Raw genomic sequence first — 27,808 nt, 5'->3', positions numbered from 1 at the left:
GGGAGGGGGGGGGCCGTCGGTCGGGGACCCTCGGCCCCGGCCCGCCGCGGGGCCGGGCCGAAGGGGCGCCGGGAGCGGGGACCTTTTTTCCATCTCTCAACTTGACGTGACCCTCCACCACCACGGAATCCGTCATCTTCAGTCATGATTCCGGACAGCTGCGCCCGGCTCGCCGCTTCCCTCCCCGCGCTCTGCCCGAGGGGTCACTTTCAAAATAGCTTTATTAGGTCCCCGCACGGGCACAGGCAGCGACGCGGGCGAGCGGCCAGCGCGGCCCGGCCCTCCCCGGCACCCCCTGCCCCACCGGGACGGGACGGGGGCCGGGCAGGGGCCGGGGCGGCTTCCGGCTCGGGGGAAAGGGGGTCCCGGGAAGCTTTGCACTGGTTCTTTGTTCACGTCGTTTATTGCGCTGTTGGGGTGGATGTTGTGTTTGGGTTTTTTTTTTTTTTAATTGTTGGTTTGGTTTGTTTGGTTTTTTTTTTTTTTTTCCTCCAGGGTTTCGGTGGCGGGAGGCGCGAGCCGGGCCGCCCGCAGCAGCGCCCCAGCCCCGCGCGAGCCGCCCCAGCGGGGTCTCCTGCGGGCGCCGCTCCGGTCCCGCTCCGGGCTTTGCGGCTGACCGCCGAGGCAGCCCTGCGGCCCGGGGCGGAGGGAAAGCCCGGACCGGACTTTCCCTTCGCCCTCTGTCTCTGCGGAGCGGGGCCTGGTGCCGGCGGGCCGCAAGAGCCCCTTCCCCGCGCCCCCGAACCGGCGGCTTCCTTGTAACGCTCAAACTTCTCTTTCAAAAAGTGTAATTACTGCTCCCATCGGCTCCCAGAAGACATACAGCCAACCACCCCGGATAAAAATACTCTTTTTTTTTTTTTTTCTTTTTTTTTTCCTTCTCTGCAAGGCAACTGTCACAGGATAACAACCCACTTACACCAAACCCGGAGCAGCTACAATTAATGGAATAAGATGTGTTAATGATGTCCTCAGATTTATTTCAACGAGCAATGGACTAATTAGAGTCCATTGTTCTAAAAATACTCCTACCGCGTCTTATTTGATGGTAATTTGTTGTTCAGCTTTTTTTAAACAGCACCACGGCACATTTTTTTCTTTCAATAGCATAATAGAAGGGCTTTTTGAGATGTTTGCGTTTTCTTCCCTTTGAATTGGTCAGTTTGCATGGAATAACATATAATTTAATAAAACCATCTTTAAGTGTGTTTCATAATGAATTAGGGACGTGTTTGTTCAACTGGCTTTGCATTCTAATTCAATTTCAATACAAATGTTAGGAAAAATATCAGATAAAATTTCACTAGTAAATTGAAGTTGGATTTTCATTTTAACCAAAGAGATAAGCACTTAAAGGGAGGAGAAAAATATGGAGGACAAGCTTCCCTGGGGTAATGCTCAACAGCAAGGCGGGAGGTAGAAGCTGCTGGAGTGCCCCGTATGAATGTGACCAATGTCAGTGGTGTGAGAGGTCAGGCAAGGACCTCTCGCTTAACCGGGACATTTCCTTGCCACCCCTAGTGTGGGTTTGTGGATTTAATACAGTGCTAGTCACCATACAGCAGATGCTCAAATGATGAAATTTAGTTCCACCAAATCAATGCAGTAACAGTGCACAAACAGGCTGCTTTGAAAGCCACAGATTAATTTTAATGCATTCAAAGTATGACAGTATCGACCGAAGATCTGTTGTTTAGACCTTTGGGGGCAGAAAATAGACTGTTTCACTTGGGAACATTCAAGGTTTTTTAAAAAACTGTTTTATTGATTGTATTGGTGTTGCTATATACTGACAGAAGCAGCATAGATTTTGAAAACAGGACGGCTGAAAAGCTCTACACAAATTGTCAGAAACACCAGTCTAACACCTTTCCTATCAAACAGCCACCTTCTTTACAGCGAGAGAAGACTGAGAGAATATATGTAACGCAAAACTACCAGATTAAAAGCATGCACAGCGTGGATGGATATTAATTTCAAAGTGTAACTGAAGTCACAGAACAGATACGGACGTTCAGAATGGCATAAGCTCTGTGTGGGAAACCTGTTCCAAATGAATCCCTTCCAAAGAAGAGTAAATAGTTCCTTCATGCTGATTTAGTACTTGTCTTTCAGCAGCAGGTACAGTTAGTCTTGTTACACAGTCACATTTATTTCACAGAGTTAAGCAAGCCAGACTGGTACTGCAAATGGCCAGGAAGGCAAAGCCAGACAGCAAGAGTCGTCAGCTTGTTTTGGAATCAAGACCCCAGAGGTGGATCTCAATTTTTCAAGCTAGTGTTTAGTGCTTCAGAAAAACAAACTAAGGACTTTGATCTTAGTATTCACAGTATTCATAGCTGAAAATCATATCTAAGCTCTTACATCTGTCTACTGGAAATTTGTGCGACACTTGAATAAAACTGGGAGCACCACCAGCTGAAATTGTTCCTTATGCAGAGCTTTTCAGATGCCTTCCAGCACAGAGAAGTGTCATTTCATTTTTCTACCAGCTCTCAACCTGTTGAACAGCCTATAGAGGGATTCAAAGATTTAATTGTAACCTTGTACATAACAGAGTAAGTCCAAGAAATAGCAGGTAAACATTTTTATTAAACAGTTTACATCATTTATCTAGATTAGCATTGTTATGTATTTGTACTTACGCAAATTCAGGTTTTGGTTATTTTTCCTTACAAAGTTTCTTTTAACTGCAGAAATCATTCACCACAACTAAGAAACCCATGAAGACACTGCCAGTACTATAAAACAAAACACATATCTGAGTATCTAGGCACCACTTTAAAATTCTGTATCTTAAAGCACAGCTTTGCTTGAAACACTTAAGAGAATTCAAAAATGTTAACTATCAGAGAAGAAATACATTTTACATCAACACCTTCACATATACACATCTGTATATTTTTACCGGGCTAAAGGTTCCCGGTATTAAAAAAAAAAAGTTGCAATTTTCCATTCTTCTTTATCAGATTAGATTTTTTTCATTGAATCATTTTCTGCCTTTTTTGCTAACACAGCTGAGTCCACGGCCTCTGAACAGCTGTATATTGTAATAATTCCTTTGATTGTTCCCATAACAATTCCGTAGACCATGACAGCAAAGCCTGTAGTTTATGATATCACCAAATCCCCAAGGCAAATGTCAAGCTGCTCCCCCAGCCATCCAGTTTAAAAATCTGTTAAGAGAAAACCTCCTTTCTGAATTATCTAAACAGCTGAACAACTTGTTAGTACAAAATCTAAGACATCTTCAAAACACCCTCAAATTTAAGAAACATTTAGGCATTTATCATCAAGGTGAATTATTTCCACTGCTATCCTCAGGGTGAGGAGCAGCTCACAGTCTGCAAAAGGTCCTAACTGCACCCACTTGAAATCAGGTGCTCTGACTTCCAATACTTTTCAGCAAGAAACTTTGTGCTTTCAGGAGGTGTTGCATTAACCTTGCTGGAAAATTGCACACCAGATTCAGCAGAGCTCTGCAGCATGTTCCTGCTTTTATGTCAGTGGAACATAAAAATATGCTTACATGTTTGGTTGAACCAAAACCTAAACCCTCTGTTTTTTCCCCATAACTGGTTTGTTGCAGTCAGCTGAGGAGCAGCCTCACCTGTGTTACTCTATTGGTGTCTCTTGACCTGAACTTCAAGAGATCATTTCTGAGGGGGAGGGAGTTTCATTTTTGGTGCTCCTCCTGTTTATTTTTTTATCTCACCTGACAATACAAGGATAACGTTGTTACTGATTGGTTTAGGGGATGACAGCTCCACCAGAAACTGCACAAACACATTCAAATCACTTTTTATGTAATCCACCAACCTGACAAACAGTTGTAGATTTTGGTGCACTGCACTGTCTCAACATGTTTGTTTTATTAAGCCAAATAAAGACAGTCTCGTATATTGAGCAATGCACAGCCCTAAAGTTCTAGATCAAGGCTGCTTACATCAGATGGAGTAGGCCTACTTTTGGTGGTCTGGTTTGGAATTGCTAAGAATTACCAGGACAGTTTTCATATTAGCTTATAGTAAGATATTTATGCCACTTTAATGAAACCAAAAGACTCCTGAACCCTACTTCAAATGTTAGCATATTTAACTGTTCAACTAGTTTTTCGGGGGGTTATTTTCTCATTAATCCAGTTTACATAGTTTGTCACTCGTGTATATACTCCAGGCTTGTTGACTCTGCCACAGCCATCTCCCCAGCTGATAACTCCATAGAGGTAACAGATTTCATCATTCTCACAGGCCAGAGGTCCACCAGAATCTCCCTGTGTTAAAAGTAAGCAAAGATTATCTAATTTGATAGAAAGCAGACAGAAAAAGATCAGTTTGGGAAAATCCTAAATTAAGAACGTTTTCATGTGAGATTTAAAAAGAAAAAGTGGAAGCAGCGGTCTACTGAAGTTTCATTATAGAAAGTTTTTTAGTCATACCTCTAATATAATGGTGGGGTTTTTTAATTCCACATTGAACAGAAGTATCAAATTACAGATTTTGTTTAAAAATCTGAAATTCTTTTAGATTCAGACACCTACTGAAGAGCACAGTTGATCTGGGTCACTTTCAATGGGAATAAGCAAGTCTTTGAGGCTTACACTGTGTTGTGATATGGGCGCTGCATGGATGGATTATATAAGGCAGAGAATATTTGGAGGGTTTCTCCATGCGGTATTGCAACTGTCAGAGATCAGGAAAGTCTTCAAAGAAAGGTGTTGCATACATACACACTTTTCCATGTGACTGTGGGATGCTATAATTTTATGTGGCATATGGGGTTTTTGCATCTGTTGAATTTGGTGTTACTGAGCATTTACCTTGTCATTAAAACCATAGACCAAAAATAAGACTAAACTAATGTTTGATGACACAATACAGCAAGGATTAATTTGGAACACTTCTACTTATTTAAAAGCTTGCAAGCATTCAGGAAAGGGGTTTTTATTATTGTTACTCTTAGATTGACTTTCTACAGAAATGAAAATGTTGGAAATGAAAAGAAAAATGTGACTTAGTAAACAGTACTGGTGAAGGGAGCCAGCACTGTAATTATTTGAGACTAAGGAGAAATATGTTTTTTCCTATTTAAAAAGAAACTCCCTTGAAAGCAAAGTAGGTAGGAAAATTGTGTTGCCTTTATACTAGGAGATTTCTGTGATAAATGAGGGACATCAAATGAAGTCTTGCATCTGAGATCAATTTACTTCTCAGAATCTTGCTTTTTTCTCCACAACTCGTCTCATTGATTGCAATTTTGGTATCAGTGCACTGATTAAAAAAAAAAAAAAAAAGTTTCCAAGAAAATCTTTAAAAAATAATCAAGCAGAACACATTATCTGCTTGGCATTTCTTGGTCTTGAAATATTTTTAAATATTACAGATGGTTTATAGTTTAATTTCCTAAGCACACATTAAGAAAACTCAGAGGTCATCTACATTTGTTGCGACATTAAGAGGTCTATGCTATTTCTCCTTAGAGCACACTACAAGTCTGCCAACAGGAAAAAAAATGAATTATTGATTCACTAATAATGATTTCATGTCATGAGCACTGTTCTTCAGCAACATCTGCGACTCAAAATCACTCTTTCTCAGACTTTGCAACTCTCTCCAGACCACTTGTCTTTGTGCAGCTCCTCTCTCCTTCCCTCTGCTTTCTTCTTTCTCCCCCTCATTCCTGATCGACTTTTTTTTTCCAGGGCAGGGAGTGAGAACCAGCTATAATGCTGTGTCTTGTATTTGTACTTCCTGGGTAAGGCAAGGAAAACTGAGCAAGCAAGGTAGTTTCTAGTTCTCTGGCTAGTACGAACGCTTGCAGCCGATAACTACAATCAGTTCTCAGCCCTGGCCTGGAAACCTTGAGCCACTGCTGGCTGCTGCCGTTTCACTCTTGACACCTTTCTTTGGACACTTTTATGATCTCTATAGGGATTCCAGCACACGGTACATATGATATTCCTTGCTTTACTTAATCTCACTGCCAACTATTAGCTATGTGCTGCCCGTTTCCAAATTTATGCAAATAGAGCATAACCCTTTTCCTTCAAAATGAACTGCAGATAAAATCTGAAGGTGTATGTAAGGAATAATCTGATCCTATATTTACAAAATAGTCTCATCTATCACCACAATAATTCTGCATCCTTATTCGGAGCCAAGGTGTGACATAATTCAAAAAGAGATGCAAAGTAGTAAGAGCATGAGGTCATTCCATGAAGGACTGAAGTCATGAAACATGGTTTCCAATTAATTGATATTCTACACCATTAAATCCCATCCGCTATAGTAACCTCAGCTCCTTCCTCCTCCAAACCTCACCACTGCTCCCCACCTCCTACCCAGGTATCCTTATTTCCATTCAGGCAAGAGGCAGCAGCTCGGGGATTTGGCTCCGCCGGTTGCCTGCCAGCGCATCCCTGCCAGCGCATCCCTGCCAGCACATCCCTGCCAGCTGGCAAGCAAACCGTTGCCATCACACTGCAGGCTCAGCCAGGAGCTAAAGCAACTCACCCTCCAGTGCATAGCCACTGCCTTTTACGAAGGTAGGAGGAATATAACACCCTGTAGGTTTTTTGCCCTTCTGTAGAACTTAATTGACATTGAACAGGTTAAAAAATGAAGGTGGAAGCAAACAGTGCAGGCACATAAGTTTCTTTCCTTTAGGAACATTTCTTTTCTTTAGGAACACTGTAATGGCAAAAGTAAGCACTGTAAGACTGCAACATTTCTGGCAATAATATACATTTATATTCTCTGCCTAGAGATGACTCACATTACCTGACAAGCATCGCTTTTGCTATCGAAGTAGCCAGCACAGAACATATTTTCAGTCATTTCTGTTCCATAAATTTCAGGGCTTCTGCACTTCTCGTCAGGAATAATTGGAATCAGTGTTTCTTGCAGGACATGTGAATAACCAGATATATCTTTAAAAAATTCCCAGAGAGGAAAAGGAAGTAATTTTTATAGAATGTGAAAAGCGTAACATGGAAACACAATGCACAATATGACATATAAACACACTTAACACCTTTCAGTCATATTTGTGTTGTAGACCTCTTTGAAAGATAATAATTTTTCTAGTGACCAGATCACTTTCTGCTCCTCCAGTCAGACTCAATGCCCTTTAAAATTACAGTATGCCATGTCCAGACACTAATCCACTTTGGGTTCTCTCATTTCCTAGAGACTCAGGAACTCCTGTCCTCTCCTCTTTCCAGATGTGATATCAAATCATCAATTTACCAAAGGTTCCATTACCTCTTTTTGCCTTTAGACTACACATTTAGCCCAGGACAACATTTGCTCACACTAAATCACTTACCAAAATGAGGCAGCCAGCTCCCCAATCCTTCTCATCTGTCTACATAGGTCTCTGCTATCTCCACATCAAAGCAGCATGGCCAAGCCTCATAATCCTGAAATTCTTCATCTGAAAGGATGGGATGGATTTTTCCACCTTTCTCAAGCTGGATGTAAGCATTTCTCAGCCCAAAGTCTATCTGGCCCTCTCCTGTAGATGTTTCCAAAGTTTCTTGCTAGTGAAGGTAAAGATCTCCTCCATCACAGACTAGTAAGATGGTAGTGTTTGGTTTGGAGTCTTTGATATCTACCTTGAGAAACCAGGGGTAGGATTCACTCAGCTAAGGTGTCAAGTTGTTGGCACCTACAACTAAGCTATTTGCTCCCCTCCCAGTCCACGGAGATCTAGCTAGCTCATAGCTCATCTCATCCTAAAATAGACCCAAACATTTGGTCAAGGGAACCACACTCCAAATTCCAAGGACTATAAAGGAAGTTCAGGATGACTATTTCAGATGTAAATGTTGTAAACATCTAAAGGCAGGTAAACAGAATACCAAACTATCAGTTGTATAACATATACTTGAGCATTATGTTTTAATTATCATCAGGTTTTTTCTACAGACATCAACTCTCATTTTACTCACTCTCATGCCTGTGTCCCCAGCCAGAAATTTGACATTTGAACTGATCAGTGAAAACAGTGTTACTTTCTGGCAAGCAGATGGGCTGAACAAACTGGGACTTGACAGCACAACGTTGGCCATTCTTCTTCAGCTTAATCAAAGCTGCAGATCAGAAAATACAGGAGGAATAAAGTGACTGTTCCCTTTCTTTAATGGGATTGGCAGCAATGGGTCTGAGATACAACTTTAATTATCCCCTAAGCCTCTCTTAATTAAGATATTTCAATCAAAGACAGACAGACTCATCTCAACAGCACCTGATTTCATAGCAAATTGAAGGCTGAAACATTCAACTACTCCCCTTGTGGGAATATTTATTTTATGCTGCACTCACTGAGCAGATTTTGCTTCATTGCCTTTGTAGAGAAGGGGGAAGATAGAAAATACATATGTCTCCTCCCACCTAAAGTTAAATAACAGTGGCATATCCACAACTTTCAGCTGAAATAAGTGGGATGTGCAAGTGCTCACTGCTTCTGAAAGCTTGGCCACCTGCCTAATTCCAATTTGATTTAAAAAATTAATTACTGCAAGAGCTGTTGTATTTCATGCTCTATTATCACTGAGTTCAGCAAAATTCAAGATCTTGAAAATTAAGGAATAAAAAATCAGGATATTTCAAAGCCAAGCTTCTGAAAGCTACAGAGAATTACGCAACCTACACAACCTTTACTATCCCCTCATGGGGCTGAAAACTGTAAATACAGAGCTGTGCAGCATCATGTGCTTGATACTGAAAGAAGATGTCAAAAGTGGCAGAAATTTTGGTTCCCCTGTCGCAAAACCCCTGTGTTTGGCTGTAAAGCAACAGAGGGGACTTTGTACTTGGTGTAACAAGGGCAACGTGTTGGGTTTGGGCACACTACTCAAAGAGGACAGAGCTGAGTTAGTGTGGACACACCTATGAAAGCTTCACATCACGCCTTTTAGAAGCTGTGGGTTTTCTGTGAACAGCTGTGTGGAAAGCAAGAGATCCCACTGGATAGTCTTATTTCTCTACTGACGACATTTTTTGGCGTTTGTGGAAGAGTATCTCACAGGCTGAGAAGCCCGCATCAACCACACTCCAACACTCAGCGGCTCGTTGTTTCCTTTAGAAAAGTGTTTTCAGCAGGAAATAACTCTTCTGCTGCATCAGTAGAAATCACTGACAGGGCAGAACATGCCCCCACATCTTTCCCCCCCAGTTTCTGCCTGCTTGTTTGCCTGTTTGCAATTGGGCTTGTCTAAGGCACTCCATGTTCAGCTGACCCTAGATTTGGACACTGCATATAGGTGAGGCAAGCCAAATTTCAGAGTAATTCAAAAAGTCAGGAGATCTCAAAATGCCAACAGTGGTTTATACCAGGATACTTCAGAGCAGAGTAATACCCCAAATTCAGTTCGTCTCCTGGTACTCTGTGACAGAGCTCCCACCAACACAGTATCTGAATGCTTTTTGCTACAGAGTGGGAAATATTCGCCATCTGGAAGCAGAAAAGCCGGTACATGCCTGACCCAAAATAGCCCCAATGCCAGGCTATTAAATAGTCCCATAGACAAAGTGTTCACGCAGCTTGATACCCTGGGGTGATGTGCCACCTTCCACAAGAGCAGATCAGAAAATAAGAAGCAAGTTGCTGTTCCACTGTCATTCTGACTAATATTATAAGGTCAATCAGAAGGGCATTTAAATTTTGACTGGTAAGACAGATGATTTTTAAATCGATCTCCATGTAAAAAATTATTCTTAGTAACATAGATTTTCAGAGCAGATGGGGCTATTATATTCAACTAGTCAGATCCTCTATACAATACAGACAATAGAATTTTACAAAGTAATTCCTGCATCAAGCCCACAGTTTCTGTTTCAGTTGAAAAAATGCCTAATCTCACAAAGACTTAAACTGATGATGAATCTGCCATACATCTAGGTAAATTGCTCCGAAGGCTAATTATCATAACTATTTAAAATTTTCAATTTATTTCTCATCTGAATTTGTCTAGCTTTCAGATGCTGTTATAACTCTGGTAGAACTAAAAACTCTCTGCACTCAAAAGCTTCTCCTACTATCTATGATTTTTCCAGATTTTTGACAGATCAACTAAACTTGAAACTAAGTTGAATAAACAGAAAATAAAACTGTAAGAACAAAAATACTCACCAATATCATGTTCAGTAGGGTTGAACACAGAATACTGAGGATGCAAGATATATTTCTCTATTTCAAATGTTTGTGTTACCTCAGTCGTTTTATTAAATATATGCTGACCCAGAACTACTCTAATAGTGGATTTTAGTGGGCTGTAATACAAAAGAAAGAACAAGCAATTCTGTGATTAGCGGGACAAATGAAGCCTGATTTCCAACGGCTGTGTATCCCATGAACTGTTATAACCTCAGCCCCCCATCACGTCCATTATTTACCCTCTCATAATGCCTTGACCTGTTTCCCAGGCCTCCTACCTACTGGGGGCCAGGAAAAGGATGACTAATGTTACAGCGAGTCCCAGGCTCTGAGGGTCCTGATTAGCCTAACTAAAGGCTCCTTGACAGAAGGAAAAGGCAAGCACAGGCACTGCTGCCCAGCTGCTGTCTGGCTAACAAGCATCTTCAGGGGCTGTAAGCGCTTCTTGTTCTAGAAACTTAACTGAGTCAACTTCGACCAGACTTTGCCAGCGAGTACAAAAATTACTGAGGAAGAAATGAGGGACCAAAAGATGAGTCATTTCTCTGGGAAACCAGGCTCTTAGAAATATTACAGGCATGGGTCAAGATTTTAAAGGTGCTGGCAAACTGACAACTCAGGAACATCTGGGCAGCTTCCACCTAAGAGCTGTCACCACTTCTGCTCAGAGATTAGAATGATCTATGTTAAATCTGTTGTCTAGAATCAAAAGCAACTTGGCGGAGGAAGGTCCCAACAGCACACTGATCTAATGGGAAAAACCACACTCAGAGGAGAATACAGTTTTTGTAATTCACACCATCTTTTACAGTCATTGTATGTTTACTTTAAAAAGACCACAGTCCTCTCATATCTGGTGTCCTAGGACAGACAACTAATAAGAACCAGTACAACAGATGGGAAGAAAGAAACATTTAGAAATAATCTGGAAGCATTTGGAAAGACAGTAAATTCTCTAGTTTTGGAAGCAATGGAATTCGCATTTCACTCTTGCTTTAAAACCAATTTGATCTGCATGTGCATAAGTCTACAACGAATATAGTTAGCAAGTGTCTTCAACATCGGAGCACTCGTATGTTTTGTTACACAGTGCAGGAGTAGAAAATATCTGCTGTCACACATCATGAACAGATGCAGAGTGGCCAACATCATTGCAGTTTCCCTAGCTGTGTTTCTATGCGTCACCAGTGCTCGTCAGATACAAAAGTGCTGTGGACTGTCCTCCAGTACTGAGCATGAAGTGATGATCAACAGTAATGTATTTAGAGGAAAGAGTTTCTAACTAATAGCAGCAGAGAGCCAGCAGCCACCTTGCAACAAAACCTATGCTTATAATTAGCAAAGGGAAATGCAAAGTTTAATTTTTTGTGACTGGAAATCAAGAAGACAATAAAATATTCTTTGATCAATATGTAAGGCCAGGATTTTCTCAGTGTTCTTGCAGTGGAAAACCAACCCCCTTGAAAATCAGATTTTGGGCCTGTAAAAGAGAGTGGAAGTTCACTTCCTGGAATAGTATTTAGTATAGATTTTAAAGGCACTGAATGGTCCTACTATGACTTACAGGTGGTTCATTCAGGAAGAGAAATAGAACATGAGGGGTTATGGAAAAGGAAAAAAAAAAAAACAAGTTAGCTGCACAGGTATCTATTGTCGCCTAGCGGAAAACAGTTGAAATTGTGGCTAACAGAGGTACTAAACATACGGAAGAGTGCAAATTACAATGCAGCAATTATGGAAAATCTGTATGTACCAAACCACCAGCTGGAAGTGGGCGGAAATGTCCTGAATAACTGCCAAAGTTAGTAGCTATTTCACAACATTTGAAAAACAAATGCGTTGTGGCTCGAGCTCCAAATGCTTCAGTACAGCATTCTCAATGGTATTATTAGCTCTACAAGATATCAGTATATGTATTCTGGTACAAGGTTTTCTGTTTCTCTTGGCTTCTTTACTATGCAAAGGAACAAAGGGTATGAAATGATGTAATATTTTTCCCATCAATGTGATCAAACTGAAATCAGGGAAAGTGTTCAGCGTTTGTGGAAAATGAAATATTGAGAATAAAGTAAGAGCATCCTATAGTCAATATTTTCTCCAGCATCCCACAGCTGGAGGACAAAAAATCTCAAAAAAACCCAAAACACCTCTCAAGGAAATCAGCTTCAAAAATTTAACAGTTCAGTTCTTCCCTTTGGCTTTTTGTAAAGCTCAGCCCACTCTATTTGTGTCAACCAACGGTAATTTATTGTCTCTAATAAATCATTGCTTGGCTGTCTCAGCCTTTTTGAACAAAACACAGCAGTGAGCATAGTCATCTCTGTTATACCTCAAAGCAGGCATAAACATTCAAAAAGGTAACTGAGAAGAAAAGAAATACTAATATCTCCCTGCAGATGCCTGCACATGCAAGCTCCCATTCTATGTCCTGCTCTGCCCTACCTTATGCCTTCAGTCAGGTCATTTAGCTTCTTTGAGACTCCTTAAGGAACAAGATAAGGGCTTATGAGATAACAGGACTCCAAGCTATTTGTTAGCTCATGAACAGCATCTGAATTGCCAGAAACTCCTTTTGAAACATTGGTCTTTTATAATCTCATCTTCTTTCTTATTTGTTTCAGTTCAGGTTTGTTGTGAGTCTCAAGCAGACAGTGACTATGAGGAGGAGAGGACGTACTGTCATACTAATGGGTGAATTTACCTGTTAGCAAAGCAGTGTGCTGCTGACACAACCCAGCAAGTCTGAATAAGGCTTCCACCACAGAAACTCTCTCCAATATATATAGCTGCTGTCCAGGGGTGAGATCCAGGCAGAGATGAAGATCCCCCAACAATCCTAGGTCTCACAAAACTTCTTTTTTTGTGTCTTCTCCCACATGGTCTTCTGGTAACTGCAAAACTATCTACATTGTCTGGAACTGGTGGCCTCCTTTCCCTGCTTGCTGAGATATAAAGGGATATGGCATCAGACTATAAATCCTTGTGATTTCTAAGGACTGGAACTTTTATAGGAGTCTTTAAAAGAAAGGTTCGTTAAATTATCATTAAACATTCACATACAACTGAATCTCATTCAGTTCCTCAGGAGATTTGCAAGACTGAAAGCTATGCCTATTCCCAACACCGGCTACGTGTGCACTAGTGTAAGTTAAATGCACCCGTGAACATTCCCAGACACTGTTTCATTTACCAGTATGAATATAACCTTCACTACTGGAGGAGGCACAACAGAATGCATGATACATCACACCTTCATTTTTGGATTCTGGACTGAGTTTTGCCATTGCAATAGCAAGGACTAGGATGCTTGTGTTAACATCATCTATCAAATGCATTAGAACCATAAAAGGGAAATAAAAGGATCACTTTATAAACTGACATTTTAGTTTACATCTCTGTTCTAAAGGTCAGCTTCAACATTAACAACAGTTAAGTATTAATTTAGGGAAGAGCAGGATCTTTAGGTTTTGGAATTAAATACTATGTCTCATACATCTTTAGGATCCAGTCCTCTGTTTGCTCATAGAGGCCCATTCACTTCACTGGGCCTGTAATTCCCTGAGTGATGACAATTTGTACCAAAGCATCAATAATTTCTGACGTCTTGGATGTTCTAGCAGAAAATTTGGTGATATTGGGATGATTGTGACTGAAAGCAATGGTGTGACAGGGCTGTTATTTCAGGACAAAAATCACAGATTGTATCACAACTCCAAAAAATGCAAAAGAAGCCTGTTGTTGGTTTACCGCAAACAGTAAAATACTCAACACTCCTGGGAACAGCATAACATTCAAAATTATACAGTAAAAGCTTGCTCTAGTATCAATAAATCTTTCTTCATTCATTCATAACATGGATTTTAAGAGAGCCTTTACATACCACAAGATGGAATGTCACAATACTCCCAAGACAAACTGTTCTCCTTCATGATGTAACACCATGGCTTCTCATCACCATCTGGATTTCTAATTAATTCAGGGGGAGAGCGAATTACAAGCATTAACCACAGTGTTGTTCCAAGCTTCCCAAAGGTTTTCTGCTTTTTCCCCTGCCCCATGCAGAGGACTGACAGGACTCTTAGAGTTCGAGCCACCTGACAAAGCGCTGAAGCACCTGCTAACCCCTAAATGGGTGAGCAGCCTTTCAGTAGAATTCTTCATGCTTAAAGCTAACCAAGTCTAAGGTTCTGTAGGACCTGAAATAAAGACACATGACTAAACACCTGCAAAACTTGCCTACAAGTGTTTGGATGCATGAGCATGTTCACATGGTTTAAATACAGCCCACACTGAAGTGCTTTAACAGATATCAGCTCAGCTATTTTCAGGACTAAATCCCATGGGAGAGATTCCTTTTTTAGATGACTTTTTTAAGTGAGGAAATTCCAACACAGGTAGATTCATAGAAAATCCATAACAAGAATAGCTAGCAAAAACGAATTTGAGAAGCTCAGGTTCACATTCCCTGGAGAGTCTGAGGAAATGAAAGACTACGTCAAGAAAATATTGTATTCCTCAGAAGGGAAAAAGAAAAAAAAAGGAATATCAGAAACAGTTTAGCCCTTTGTTACCTTGGTGTTAAGCAGGTTTTGGGTTGATTCCATTAGGGTCTCCCCATGGTACAGCTTAATTGTCTTTATCAATGCCTTATAAGTAACCAGGAATTTGCCCAGTTTACTCCTCCAAGAATATAGGGAAACTTTGGAGACCCAGAAAGATCTTCAGTAGGCCAAGAAAAATAGACAAGATAATTCAGGGCTCCAGATAAACAGTAATTCTAATTTCAGTTGGATTTATCAGAAGCACTATCTATTATTGTCAGGTTCTTCAGTATTTTTTTCTTTTTAATCTGACTGCTATTCAGAAAAAGACTACAGCACTTTCAAATTCTCAGAACTGAAGAAGCAACACAGGTTGAGTCATCTTCCGCCAACAATGTTTCTAAATTAGGCTAGTTGAAGAAGGTATCTGCAGGATTATATAGTGTAGCAGAGATATCCCCAGAAATTGTAACAAGCTGACAAAAAAGTGAAAAGCTTTTTTCTCAGCTCTACAGAACATGAACACATCAGCTCCTACACCATTTTGTTCTTTGCATTTCCAATCTGCAACTGAATATTTTGCTTAAATTATATTAATCAAAAGGATCAAGTTTTATCAAAGCATAAAATATGTGCCCAATAAATTGCCATAGTGTGCTGGGAGACCATAAATCTCATACTTAAGTGCTTGAATCAGGACCAAGCCTTGGAAAGCAAGCTGATCTGGGTTAAGGGAGGGTGTAGGAACTGCTTATTAGTAGTTTGTGTTAGATAGAGAAGAAGATCTACTTCGAGCATGCATGCATGCTTTTTATCATCAAACAAATTAGGAAATGCAGTACATTCTGATTTTCCTGAAATACTGGTTTAACTTCCATGAAAAACAAAAACAAAAAGCAAAAAAACCCAACCAAAACCTAGACATCAACCAGTAATTTACAGAGAATCATCTGAAGCTTGCCATTTCTAACATTTGCTCATCTCTAGGATTCTCTCTAAATGGAAACTTTTTTTTTTTTTTTTATTTGTGGATATCCATTGACCTCATGAAGACCTCAGAGACAGGGGGAACATAAAGTGACTGAGGAGAAAGCACAAGCCTATATACCACAAGCTATTTTCATTATAGCGGAACAGAAAACTTCAGTAGAAATGTAGTTTATCAATATGTGGTTCAAACAAAATTGAGACACAGTGAAATTTTATTTAGCAATAGTTTTCCTTTGGAAGAAATCCAGGAAAGAAATTTGACATCCCATTTCAACATTATTGAAATATAGTGCTTTGATTTTTTCATTTTCAAACAACTTTTCACTTTTGAAAATATTTTCCTTTATGTTACATACCTCACAACTTAAGAATTAGAAATAAAAAGTTAACCATTTCAATTTGGCTACTGCATTTCTTTCTCTTTTTGGATAGTATTTATGAACAATTTCAAAAGTTTTGCACTACGGTCTTATTTGGAAAAAAAAAAAAAAAAAAAATTGTGTCTGAGCTTCCCTTGGTAGACCTAGCTATTGATTTAGCCTATCTATCAGATCTTGTCTTCTGCACACTTACACTCCTTGTGTCAGGCTGTTAAGTCAGTCTAGCTATTCCGAGCCAGGAATAACACCTGCTTTGACATTCCTGGCCCTTCTCCCTTCCACAATACATCCATCTCTTGATTTACAAATACAGGGCAAACAAGAACTTTTCTCACCTGCAGTAAGAGAACGGCCCCAAGCCAAGCTGTACAGCTTTCTCAATGCTGTCGACATGAAGTTCTTGGTAAAGCAAGTCTGAATCCCAAGGCAAGCAGCTGTGTCCAGAAATGGTCGTCTTTGCCGTACCTCTGTACTCCGTGCCATTGCCGACATAGCACCGATGGCTTGGAACTGGCAAAGCATAAGACACTGGTCAGGAATTGGTGCTAATTACATGTTAAATACTCACTTCTCAGCTGAGGTCCCAAATGAGAGCCAGCAGGCCCAATTCTGTATCATACCTTTCACCTTTCACAGGAATTGAATGCATCAAATGAGGATATTTTTTTTTTTAATAAAAAAAGAGCCCAAGCAGTTAAAACTTCTGTTTAAAATTAGTAGTGAGTTAGCCTGATTTTACACATGCACAAATAACTATTCAACATGCAGTATGGCAGGAAAGTAGACCTAAAATTTATACTGCATATGGAAGATTTTAGTCAGCAATCTGCAGCAAAGTCAGCAATATGGCTGGGATTCCTCCTGTCTAATTTTAAACACAACTGAGCTCATCACTGGAGACCTCCTTTTTTAGTCAATTAAGAGAAACAGGCATTTCTGGAGCCAAACTGATCCAGCCTGTTTGAGGTGACTTTTTAAAGATGAGACGAATCTTGCCATACACTCTTGAATACATTGACTGAATCTCCATTGACAATAAAGGGAGTTTAAGTCAACTAGCTCAGATAGAGATATCTGTGTTGTAAAGTAGTGAAAACAATCCTGCCCTGCCAGCAAGTGCTTAAAAGGCCTGATTTTGGAAAATACTTCTTTTTATGGCCTCATACATACCCATATATATATATATATATATATACACAATATACCCATGTATATTATATATATGTAGCTACATATTGCAAATATATCGATTTTGCAAGAATTTAACTAGTAGGTTGAATTTTCTAATTCAAAACCCATTTCCTTGTCACCTGCACATGGGTTATTTCTTCAGCTAGGTCTGACATGTTCTATGACCTGTATACTCAGCTGCCAAGATCTATCAACAGCACATACCAGCATTATGGCTGAAAAACATATGGGGATGCATTTGTATACAAATAGCTACTCTGAGCAGAAAGTCTACACCTCAAAACACAGCTCAGAGTATCCCAAAGGAAACACAAAACCATCTAATGTACAAAGAGGATTAATTGTGACCGAGCCTCAGACGGTTTCTTATCCCAGCCATGCCAGTGTGACTTATCCTTGACATCTGCAAGACTGGTGGAATCTTCTTCTAAACTTATAAACATACTTAAATATATAACATCATGATATTGCCTGCCTGTTGAAAAACACACTGTGAGGATAATCTATCACATCACACAGTGTGGACAGCTATTGTCAAAGATCTGTTTATTTTGACAGAATAAGGTGACACATGAACCGGGACACGTAACCAGCACCGAAATAGTGAATCTCAGCACTGAACTGCTGATGTCAATTATCCTTCCAAGTCATCAGTATAGCAACAGACCTCAAAACCACAAGCAAGCATATGGCATAAATTTGGGGGCTGAAGGTCAAGAAATTTGGTGCAAGAATTTCAGTGTGAGTTAGCATACAAATACTTAGCAAAATTTGCTTTCTAGCTTGGCCCAGCAGACACTTCTGAGATGATGAGACAATATTTTCTCCTACCCGCACCCTGTATCAAATTCCCTGTATTTCAATAACTATGAATATAACATTAAATCAAGCTCATATTTTAACAACGATAATCTAGGAGCTCACAGAAAATAGTTTGTCTATCATTTGTATTGCTAGCAATAGTAACCATTTCTTGGCAACCCTGCCATTTATTTTCTGGACAAGTTGCAAGTTATGTTGCTTTGTTTGCCTGAAACAGTGTCATGAAAATACCACCATCATGCTGTATGCTAAATTCTTTCATTTATCCAGGGAAGTGCCAGGTGCTGTTTTTATTTGTACTGTATTTCCTACATTCAGAAATGATTTAGAGTTGCCTACTTTTACAAGGATGAAACAAAAGATTCTGTTTCAGTGCAGAACCAGGGCCATATTCTGCAATACCAATGGTTTGAACATCTTGCAGACAGTGTTTATAAATTGTGCTCACCCTTGTCAGGCTTAAAATCCAATGCATCTCTGTTTCGTCAGGTCTGCCAGTCATTGCTAAAGCTGCCAGAAGATTATAACTGGAAGAACTTGGGCCCTTTCTAAATCATCCCTCATGTTCTCCTCCTGTAACTAAGAAGTTTAAATTACATATTGCACTTATTGAGAGGAATAGTAATATCTCTTATCAGTTTTTTGTTTCTTTTTGGTTTTATAAGGAGTATTTTGGGCACAGGAATAAAGTGACTTAATCTCGTATCTTGTGGAGAAGCATCTAGGTTAACATGGTCGTTTCATTGGTAGCTTTACATCGGTCTATTCTCCACTCCAGCAAGTTTTATTTCACTAGCTTGCAGTAGCACCATGGTACCCACATCACCACTCATGAAAGGGCACTTCATTATGTATCTAAAGCCGTTAAGAAGTATACGCAAAGCCTAATAAAATTTATCACCTATAATTCAGGACAACCAGTTTTCCAAAAAAATCTCTGCAATTATTGGAGTCGTATAGATCTTCTGCTTCTAATACTCTTTTTTTAAGAGTTGCAGCACTGAAAAAATATCTTTTCCCCTCTTCATCAGAAACAATGTGTAGGTGATCTGCTTTCAGCAGTTCCTAATGGGTTGCTCTGACTGGGAATTGTTCAATCTCAATTCTTTATAGCTTCTGCAACTTCTCATAACTCTGAAACATATTTATTTTCTTATGTGGAAGAAAGTAACGGAGGGCATAATATATGTATTTTTCTGTTCGTTCACTTCCCTGCGGTACTGTCAATCACTATGTTAAGAGTAGAAATGGCCTAAACTTTCAGATGATGAAAGTTTTGATGCAAATGCAGATTCAAGTTACTCTGCAGACCTATGCCACTATCACCACTGTTCATTTTCTTCCAGGAAAAAAAACATAATTAAAATTTAAATGTAGAAATAATTTCCTGTTATGTTTTATTTTTAAAACCCAAGAGGTTTAAATAGCTCACATAAAACATTCTACTTTTGTTAGGATGGCATATTTTATCAGCATGTCACACCAATTCCTTGCCTTTTATTTTTTCATTAAAAAGAAGTTTCATGTCTTAAAATTAAAAGCAACCTGAAATAGCAGTTATCCAACCAGTTCTAATTGCTAACTTCCTGAAAACTTTTCACAAGACTTTTTGTCACCAGATCTTGTTTCAGGTTCCGCAGTTACATACCTGAACATTTTTATGAGTTTCTTTTAGAAGTCTTTCTGTAGAAAACTTTTAGATTTTTTTTTCCCCAAAACATCTCACCAGCAATTTTCCTAATGTTTTTGAGCTTTAACTGTATTTTTCTTGCAGATACGCATAAGCTGTTTCATTCTGTTAATAAATATGCATTTTCCCCCTGATGTTCCTAATCCTGCAATAGCATAGTTTTAAGTAACCTTTCATTCAGTAATGCTTTGTTTTATCCCTGACCAACCTGTAATGCTTTTATTAAATACAATGTTAGATGGATATCTTCTTTTGTATTGCTCTGTATCAGCTGATAGCAGGAAGGGAGAGGGGGGGAAGAGGAGAAAGGCGTAAATCCCCTCTCTGCTTCCAATTACCTTTACAAGAGGTCTTCTCCAGTGTCTTAACTATCAATTATGCCAATGGAAGAGTTCTTTAGAAAATCATAAACTAAAGCAAAACCTTGGTGGAATTAGGAGAACATCCTTCGTTCAGAGCTTCCCTGGAGCACGTTTCCACTCCTGTTGCAGTGCCTCAGGAAGCTCCAGAGCCAAGGGCTTGAGTGCTTGCTCTACCTCCCCTGCACTGGCCAGAGTGAGCACTTCAGTGCTCACTAGATAGCAGCTGGTTTGCCAGACAGGGCATTCATATCTCTCTGAAGCCTTTCTAATACATCTATCAATGTAGATTTCCACCTGATCCTGTTTCATCTATTAACAATGAAGATGAGTAGCAATGAACAATGAAATTTTGTGCCTCTGCATAAGCTTATTGCTTACACTGCCTCAGCATTGCAGGACGTGTTGCTCTCCAAGGCATCCTTTACAAGGGTATAAGTCAAGTTTCCTTCCTACATGAGCTCAGACTCATCGGATGCCTGCAGAAGGATCCGTCTTTTCTTGATTCACCTAGAAGTTCCCTGATCAACTTTCCTGGGTAGCCATGAGATCCCCTCAGAGATGAAAGGTGTGAAAGTCTTTGATTTTAGGGAGCTGTGCTTCCCCCGCTGCAAGTGCAGCTAACCACTAGTCTGAGCTGACAATAAACATGTGACAGAAAGGAGTCTCCAGTATTCCTAGAGACCGTTCTTGCAGGCATCTCACTGCGTCAGATAAAGCACTGAATCCCCACACACCCCCCAACCCCAGGTATTCTGAAAGCGATAAGGTAAATAATCCTGTGCAAAATAAAACAAACACCACACAGAGAGCTTTGAAGGATGTCCACATTAACCTAGCACTGCTCCCAAAGGAAGATTTGGTTTATCTTTCAGTGGCTCCATGTGTGGCTGAAAATCTCTGTAAATATCTAGGAAGATGGCCAAGTGAGCATAGACTGCACTGAAGAAAGCAGTTGCCATCTTTTGCACTCTTTAATGGTGAGAATGTGAAGTCTAATGAGCAGGGGCAGGAGATTGCATGGCAGCAGCCCCAGGACTGGACTGTTCCTGGCTTGAAGCAAATTGCTTCACATTTTCATGCACTAATACCTGCCTGTGAAAGTGAGAATAACAGCACCCACTGTAGCTTTCAGAGTTTCAAAATTAATGAACATAAACCACAGCTGAAGTATATGGGAAACTATATATCTATATAGCTATATTTCTATATAATTCAATCATACATTTATAATATTTATCTAGATTTCAATATTTCTGTTTGGGTTTATGATTTAATACAACAGCAGATAATGCATGTCACTAATTTATAATGAATAATTGATTCAAATAGTTGTGCTGCTTTCTGGTTTGTTGAATAGCAATAAAACCCCTGGACTGACAGCACCTAACACTGAAATAAATCCCTGCTGAAACTATAGCCTGATTATGAAACACACAAACCATCTGCCTGAGTCACAAACTGGGCAGAAATGTTGAAAAATTGGCATGCTTTTGTAATGAATTAAATCTAATAGAAACTTACCATGTAAAACAAGGATGGATTTAAGACTGGGAAAACAAAGTGATTTATAAAGCACAAAAGGTCTCTTTAAGTTGCATCCTAACATAAGGATGGTACACTCCATTCACTGAAACGAGACTTATTTTTTAATATATTTCTTCTTCAAAGTATCTTTGTACCTTCATACTTACAAATACTTAGATCAACGGAGCTAAAATTGAAGAGATTTATGTTTGTTATAAAAGCTAATGTACAAATCTACCTTAATTCTTTCACACAAAGATTTAAATCCAGAAATCTACAAACTCTGCCAGTATTTTCTTATAGCTTAGAAAAGTAATATCCTAGATAAGAGGGAGGACTCACTCTTTTTCCATTTCATTTTTCTATTTATAATCTTCAGTTCTAACACAATAGTTATGATTTACAGAGTCATAAATTCAATCAGCTAAGTAAGTATATAGAGCTAAAAGGAGAAACATATTTAGGAAATAGGTTGTCAATAGGTAGGGGAAAGAAATTCCAACAGCAACAAGCAAATCTCAGTGCTATATTCTTTTGACAGGGAAACAACCTGTTGCATGGACTACCTTATGGGATTTTCAAGACTGAGTGCCTAATTCATAGTGATAGCTTCCATTCTTTTGAATATACCTGTAGGTCCTCATGTGTTAAGAGAATGACCCAAGATAAGTCTCTGGACAGGAAAAGAAACAGACTGTACAGCAATTAATGATGGTCAGTAGATGAGCCATTGCTCTGTAGAGAGCCAGTAATGGGAGGGGGGTCTCTGGAGCACCTGAAACACCCAGTGTGAGCTGGTGGGAGAAAGCAGGCGATGGGAGAGACAAACAGTGCAATGGAGATTTCTGCAGTAATCCAAGGGGTGAGCTGAAAGCCTGTGAGCTTCTGTACCACATCTATCACATCTTCCCTTCAACCACCTTCCTAACTGGCAATTATACAGCAAAACAGATTGGGTGAATTAAGAGATGTCAGACCCCTCACATTTCAAGAGAAGATGTGCCCTCTATAAAACATAATTAACCAATACCACTGTCGTGTCTCAAATAAATCAAAAATAGGATTAAAAACACCTTTATGGCTTTGAATTAACCAGCACCCAATAACTGACACTGCTGCCAAGTCAGGCACTCTATCATAAGAGTAAGGACTAAGCAGCTGCTTCATATTAGCAGCTGCTAATATTAATCGTATTAGTTTATAGTAGGATTACAACAAAGACTTGTCATCTAAAAAGGCACCACTGTAGGAACACAGAAGGCACCACAGAAACCTTAGTGCCCACCAACATCCGGAAAAAGCATTTCTTTGTAAAAATAAAGTCCTCTGTTGATCTTGAAACTACCCCTATCTCTGACTGGAGAAACTTTTGCCTATTTCTTGGTATTTGTCTTATTGCTCAATCTTTATAGAGTTAATCCTTTCTATATGCTATACTGCTAACAGTATAGCTCATTAGCCCTCTCCTCTCTAGCCTACATTTGCTGTAACCTCCATGCAAATGGTGCTCCCTTCTTCGTTTGCATTTTTTCTCTATATCAGCCAAAATCTTTATTATGTTTCCTAACTCTATGAAGAAACCTGGGAGATCAGAGTAGCCTCTCTGTTATTGCTCACATCTGTCACCTCCATAAATGACACCTTATAATTACCGTTTTGCAAAGCCACAGTTAGCCCTAGTCTCCTCACCATCCCCTATATAGGCACTATCTTAGTGCAATGAATGAGAGGTGGGTTCTTAGTTGATAATGCCATGCTCACTCACTCCATCTTCCAATCCCTTCCACCATTTATCATTGCAGGTGATAGTCTACTAGACCTAGTTTTTCTCTATGTAACTCCAGCATTACTTGAATTACTTTGAAATAAATCAAAATCTGATAAAAATCCAACCCACCATTACTATTTCTGCAACGGTACCCTAGGCTCTCTCTTCATTATCCTTGCCTTATTAACCTTTACCCTATCCTCATGCAACCTCCCAGGGGACCCATAAAACTTTACCCCTGCAAAAAACATAGTCCCCTCTCCAAGCCATATCAAACCATAATGATGCTTTTTTATCTGCTATCCCATACATACTTCCAGAACTGTGGAACCTTATTCTTTTTCATCCTAGTTTTATTACTAATCCCCAATGGTCCATACATGTGAGCAACAAGCAGCGTCTCAGCCCCACTTACAAATCCTCTTCAACTCTCAGTAGCAGAACTACTTCTCCAAGCTCAGTGGGGGACTGACTGGTTGAATACTCACTCACCATTGTCAGCCAACTGACCTTGTTATTACACTTCACCCTATTTCTTCTTTTTTTCCCCCTGGGATTCTAGAAAATAAGAAGTTAAACACCAATCCAAAAGCATTCTAGTAGATTATAGATAACATTGGTAAATATAAACCAAAAAGTTAAGACTTGTTATCTTCTTCTCACTGTCTTCTTCAGAAGAAAAAGATTTAAAACTTTCTCTCCAGCCTCCAGAGCTGAATTTCCTTTACTAAAGTACCTTTTTTAGTAGAAAACTGCAAACACCTTCTTTCAGCAAAACAGCCACTAAAAAGGTGGGTTTGCTGTCTTTTTTACTTCTTTTATTACCTCAAACTCCCCCAGTTTAACCCCCAAAGATGTGGCCAAGTGGGTTTTTTTCCTGTATGTAATTATATATTCAGCTATTCTGTCATCTTCCTTTTCTAAAAATCTTCAACCTACTTCTGACATACAACAACACATCTCCTTATATAACCATAAGCCTTCCACAATTAGCATTCCAACTCATACTTTCCTTAAAGATACGGTACCCCTATAACTGCATTACTCATAGCCTAACTAGGAAAAAAAAAACGCTAGAAAACATAAAGAGTTTTCAAAAATACCTTCGACAACTTCATACTTCATCGTGACCAAAATACTAGCAAAAACATTATTGCTACCTAAACCTTAATCCAAAGAAAACTCAAAACATATAATCCTCTGCGCAGTCCTCCCAATACTCTCAAACCTACCATCTCTTGTAACCCAGAACCACAGTGACACGAATCCAAACAGGCTTTCCATGTGCTGCTTTCTACCTCTTCATTAGTTTAATCATGAAAAGCACCAAAATCTGCCACAACTCACCCATCCCACTGATTTACTTTATTACATGGCTACCTTATTTTCACAAACAGTTCCACAAGAACACACCCTGAACTGTCGCTGAGCCCTAATACACAAATGGGCCAGAAAACCCCAGCTGGCCATCAAGAGCAATGTACCACCCAATGATCGAGGTAATTCTAGACCCTAAAAATCCAGTTGAAAGCTCACAAACCATTGAAATACTAGCATTAAACCCCACCTCAATTATCTACATATGACTACCAGTTATTCCTTTGATCAACAGCAACATAACAAAGCCACCTACAGAGACTATATGTTTCGGGAAAAGGCTTGGCAACTAATTAAACAGAATAAAGATACTCCGCTAACATACCCTCCAATAAATCAAGAACAAACCTAAAAAATACAAATGAGACCCCCAAATTTTCTAACAACCCACACCCCAAAACAGTACCAAAGCAATGGTAAAGAGAAGGAAGTGCTGTTACCCAGGAAATGGGGCAAAATATATATTGGTTTCCACTTGCATATCAACTGAGGCTGACAGTGTGAATGCAATGGTGGGTTTTCAACCACAGAAACCTAAAGGCACCAATCCCTTAAAAAAATCCTACAACTCCTTCCTTCACCCTCCAACTCCCTTTAACATCGCATAAATGCTTACTATAATGAATTATCTGTCCTCCAGCCAAATAGCTCCTCCTCTTTCTTTAGCTGTGTGTCCCTCTGTAGTCACCCAACATCTCTACCATGGCTCCTATCTGTCCAAAGAAACATAAAATGTCAAGTAATTTTACAATTACATGTTTATAACTGTTTGTCATAAGTTATCACCTTCAATGAAGCTAAGTATTTCTGAAGTTAAACATCTCCCAGAAAATACCCTCTCCACTCCCTGTACCAACCTGGGCCAGAGATGAAATATCACATCCTTCTCAGGTTTCACTTCTTCCTCACATTTATCACTGCCAAAGTGGCTGGGTCTGAGCCCTTTTTGTAACTTTCTCTGTACAATAAGACAACTATTGCTAGTCATGGTTGGATAATCAATTCTGAATCTTAACCTAAAGCCTGGATTCAGAGCTCTCTCAGAAAGAACTCCGTCTCCAAAGTGAATGCAACTATTCTGTTAACACAAAATCCTTATTTCCGAAAATAAGTGCATATTTAAGGGAAATTATTATGAATTAAACTTAATTAAAAATGGATCCTTGACCAAATTTAAACAGCATCTGTTTGGGGATGGATTTGCTGGTGACGTATCTCATTTCCTTTGAAATTAAACTTCACTGAAATCTTATGCCTATAAACCGTATTAGAACATTTTTTAAAATGGCAGTTCTTTCTTTAGTACTGAAAGTTTCTTCTTTAAGGGCTAGAAAGTAATGTATTACCACAAAGAATAGAGAGCTATATTAGAAACTGTCTTTTATATATCGATCTCTTTTGTTATAGATATCTCCTATGTTACATTTATCACCTCCCATATTTTTTTTTGTCAGCTCATAATTTGCCAGTAGCTGCACGGCCATTATGATAATGGCTTGGCAATATAAATATACATATATATAATGATTGTTTGCAGGAGAATTTTAAGACTGGTGAAAAGATTATTTTTGAGTACTGACAGGGACCCCATAATCCAAAAAAAGAAACAACTAATGGACATATAAATAGGTATCTGTAAAATCACAAAAGTTATGATTATTCTTTGTTACTCACTGTTCAAAGGGGGGAAATAAAATTACCAGGCAGTAGTTTTTAAGCTAACAATAGAAAATACAAAAGATACATCATATCTATTTAAATTCTGGAACTTCTTGACATGGCATACTGTGAAAGGGAAAAGCATAGAGGAGTTCTAAAGAGTTTAGACAAATTCATGGAAAACAGGTAAAGGTCTATCAAATATTATGGTCCAGCTGCCTGCTGAGAATATCCTCAACCAGAAGTATTTCTCAGTAATTTCCTGCTACTTACACTATTCCTCAGTCACCCTCTACTTTGCCAGTGCTTGAGTCACAGTAGTACTTAGAGTTGTGATCTGACAATGGCAATTCGGTTATTAATATTTGTGAGTGTGACGTCAAGACAAATTAGCTGGTTTTCCATTAGAAACATATGAAGACTGGTTACTCTTTGTAAAAGTCAAGCGCAGAGGACATCAGAGAGACCTCAAACATATCACAGCCCAATAACATTTTGGGTTACTTACTGTTTAGTAAACTGATTGTTTTCTTTTTTTTTTTTTAAAGGAAGACATTTTTGCATCACATCTTGGGTTTAAGGTTGCCTCTATAAATGAATAATTTAGAATAAAGTACATTTTGGAGACACTGTAACTTTCTCTGAATCAACCGTTATAACCATAGACTATTCAGACTGAAGGGTAACCTCACAATTCAGTCCTGTTAGACAAGGGAAACTATACAAGCCAGTAAAAAGGGATACTATACAAGACAGTAAAAGGAAAACAAAGAAAAAAAGCCAGCTGTGCTCACAGCATCAAATTGAAGGGTTGAAGAAAAAATTAATCCAACGTATATTTAAAAATCAGTTCTACGTGCTCTGAGAGCACAAGCTCCCGGTACTTTCATCAGAATGCCATTGACCTCCTGTGATGATGCTACCAGGTCTTATAGACCCCAGCACTAATTTATTTGCATTAGTTTAGAATGACTAAATCCTGGCAAAGGGGTTTTTTCATTTTTAAACTTGCTTGCAAGGCCCTGACACATAAATACAATCCTTCAGTTCCCGTTTTGTGTGGGGGTGTTAGGCAGCTGAACACAGATGGATTGTAAGCATCTAAAGCCATTTGTTTAGCAAACCAAATGTTTGCTTTATTATTTTCAAGTAATCAGAGAGCACCTGCTTATTTCTTGTTCTAAGCCAGTCAGACAGAAACCAGTATTACAGCTATAACACTGTCATCCTGATACTTATAATCCAGGCTGCGCTGGGTGGATGTTTATGCACAGCGTTGCTGCTTTGGAAGCTGATAACGAAATAGGAATTTGAAAAACAGTTTCAGGTGAAGACGAGCAGCGCGC

General features: G+C 39.3%; 2 protein-coding genes across 4 annotated transcripts in view; both read right to left on the bottom strand.

The window, feature by feature from the left end:
• Window positions 1-438, bottom strand: part of DOK7 (docking protein 7) — a 69,649-nt gene extending 69,211 nt beyond the window's left edge. The window contains exon 1 of the mRNA XM_030017044.2: window positions 83-438. Coding sequence (XP_029872904.1) covers window positions 83-136 — 54 coding nt within the window. The 5' untranslated portion in view covers window positions 137-438. The remainder of the gene's footprint in view (window positions 1-82) is intronic.
• A 2,134-nt stretch (window positions 439-2,572) lies between these two features.
• HGFAC (HGF activator) overlaps window positions 2,573-27,808 on the bottom strand; it is a 43,763-nt gene continuing 18,527 nt past the window's right edge. For 2 of the 3 annotated variants that reach the window (XM_030023366.2, XM_030023376.2), the window contains 7 exons: window positions 16,405-16,579; window positions 14,039-14,124; window positions 12,860-13,100; window positions 10,135-10,274; window positions 7,952-8,092; window positions 6,780-6,928; window positions 2,573-4,273 (listed from right to left, as the gene is read on the bottom strand). In XM_030023366.2, the coding sequence (XP_029879226.1) occupies window positions 4,103-4,273; window positions 6,780-6,928; window positions 7,952-8,092; window positions 10,135-10,274; window positions 12,860-13,100; window positions 14,039-14,124; window positions 16,405-16,579 (1,103 nt within the window). In that variant the 3' untranslated portion in view covers window positions 2,573-4,102. The remainder of the gene's footprint in view (window positions 4,274-6,779; window positions 6,929-7,951; window positions 8,093-10,134; window positions 10,275-12,859; window positions 13,101-14,038; window positions 14,125-16,404; window positions 16,580-27,808) is intronic. The other variant, XM_030023381.2, reaches the window with a different exon arrangement.

This window comes from Aquila chrysaetos, chromosome 1, assembly GCF_900496995.4.
Source record: "Aquila chrysaetos chrysaetos chromosome 1, bAquChr1.4, whole genome shotgun sequence".
Classification (NCBI taxonomy): Eukaryota; Metazoa; Chordata; class Aves; order Accipitriformes; family Accipitridae; genus Aquila; species Aquila chrysaetos.
Note: the sequence above shows the minus strand (reverse complement) of the source record. Positions and strands in the feature narration are given on the sequence as shown.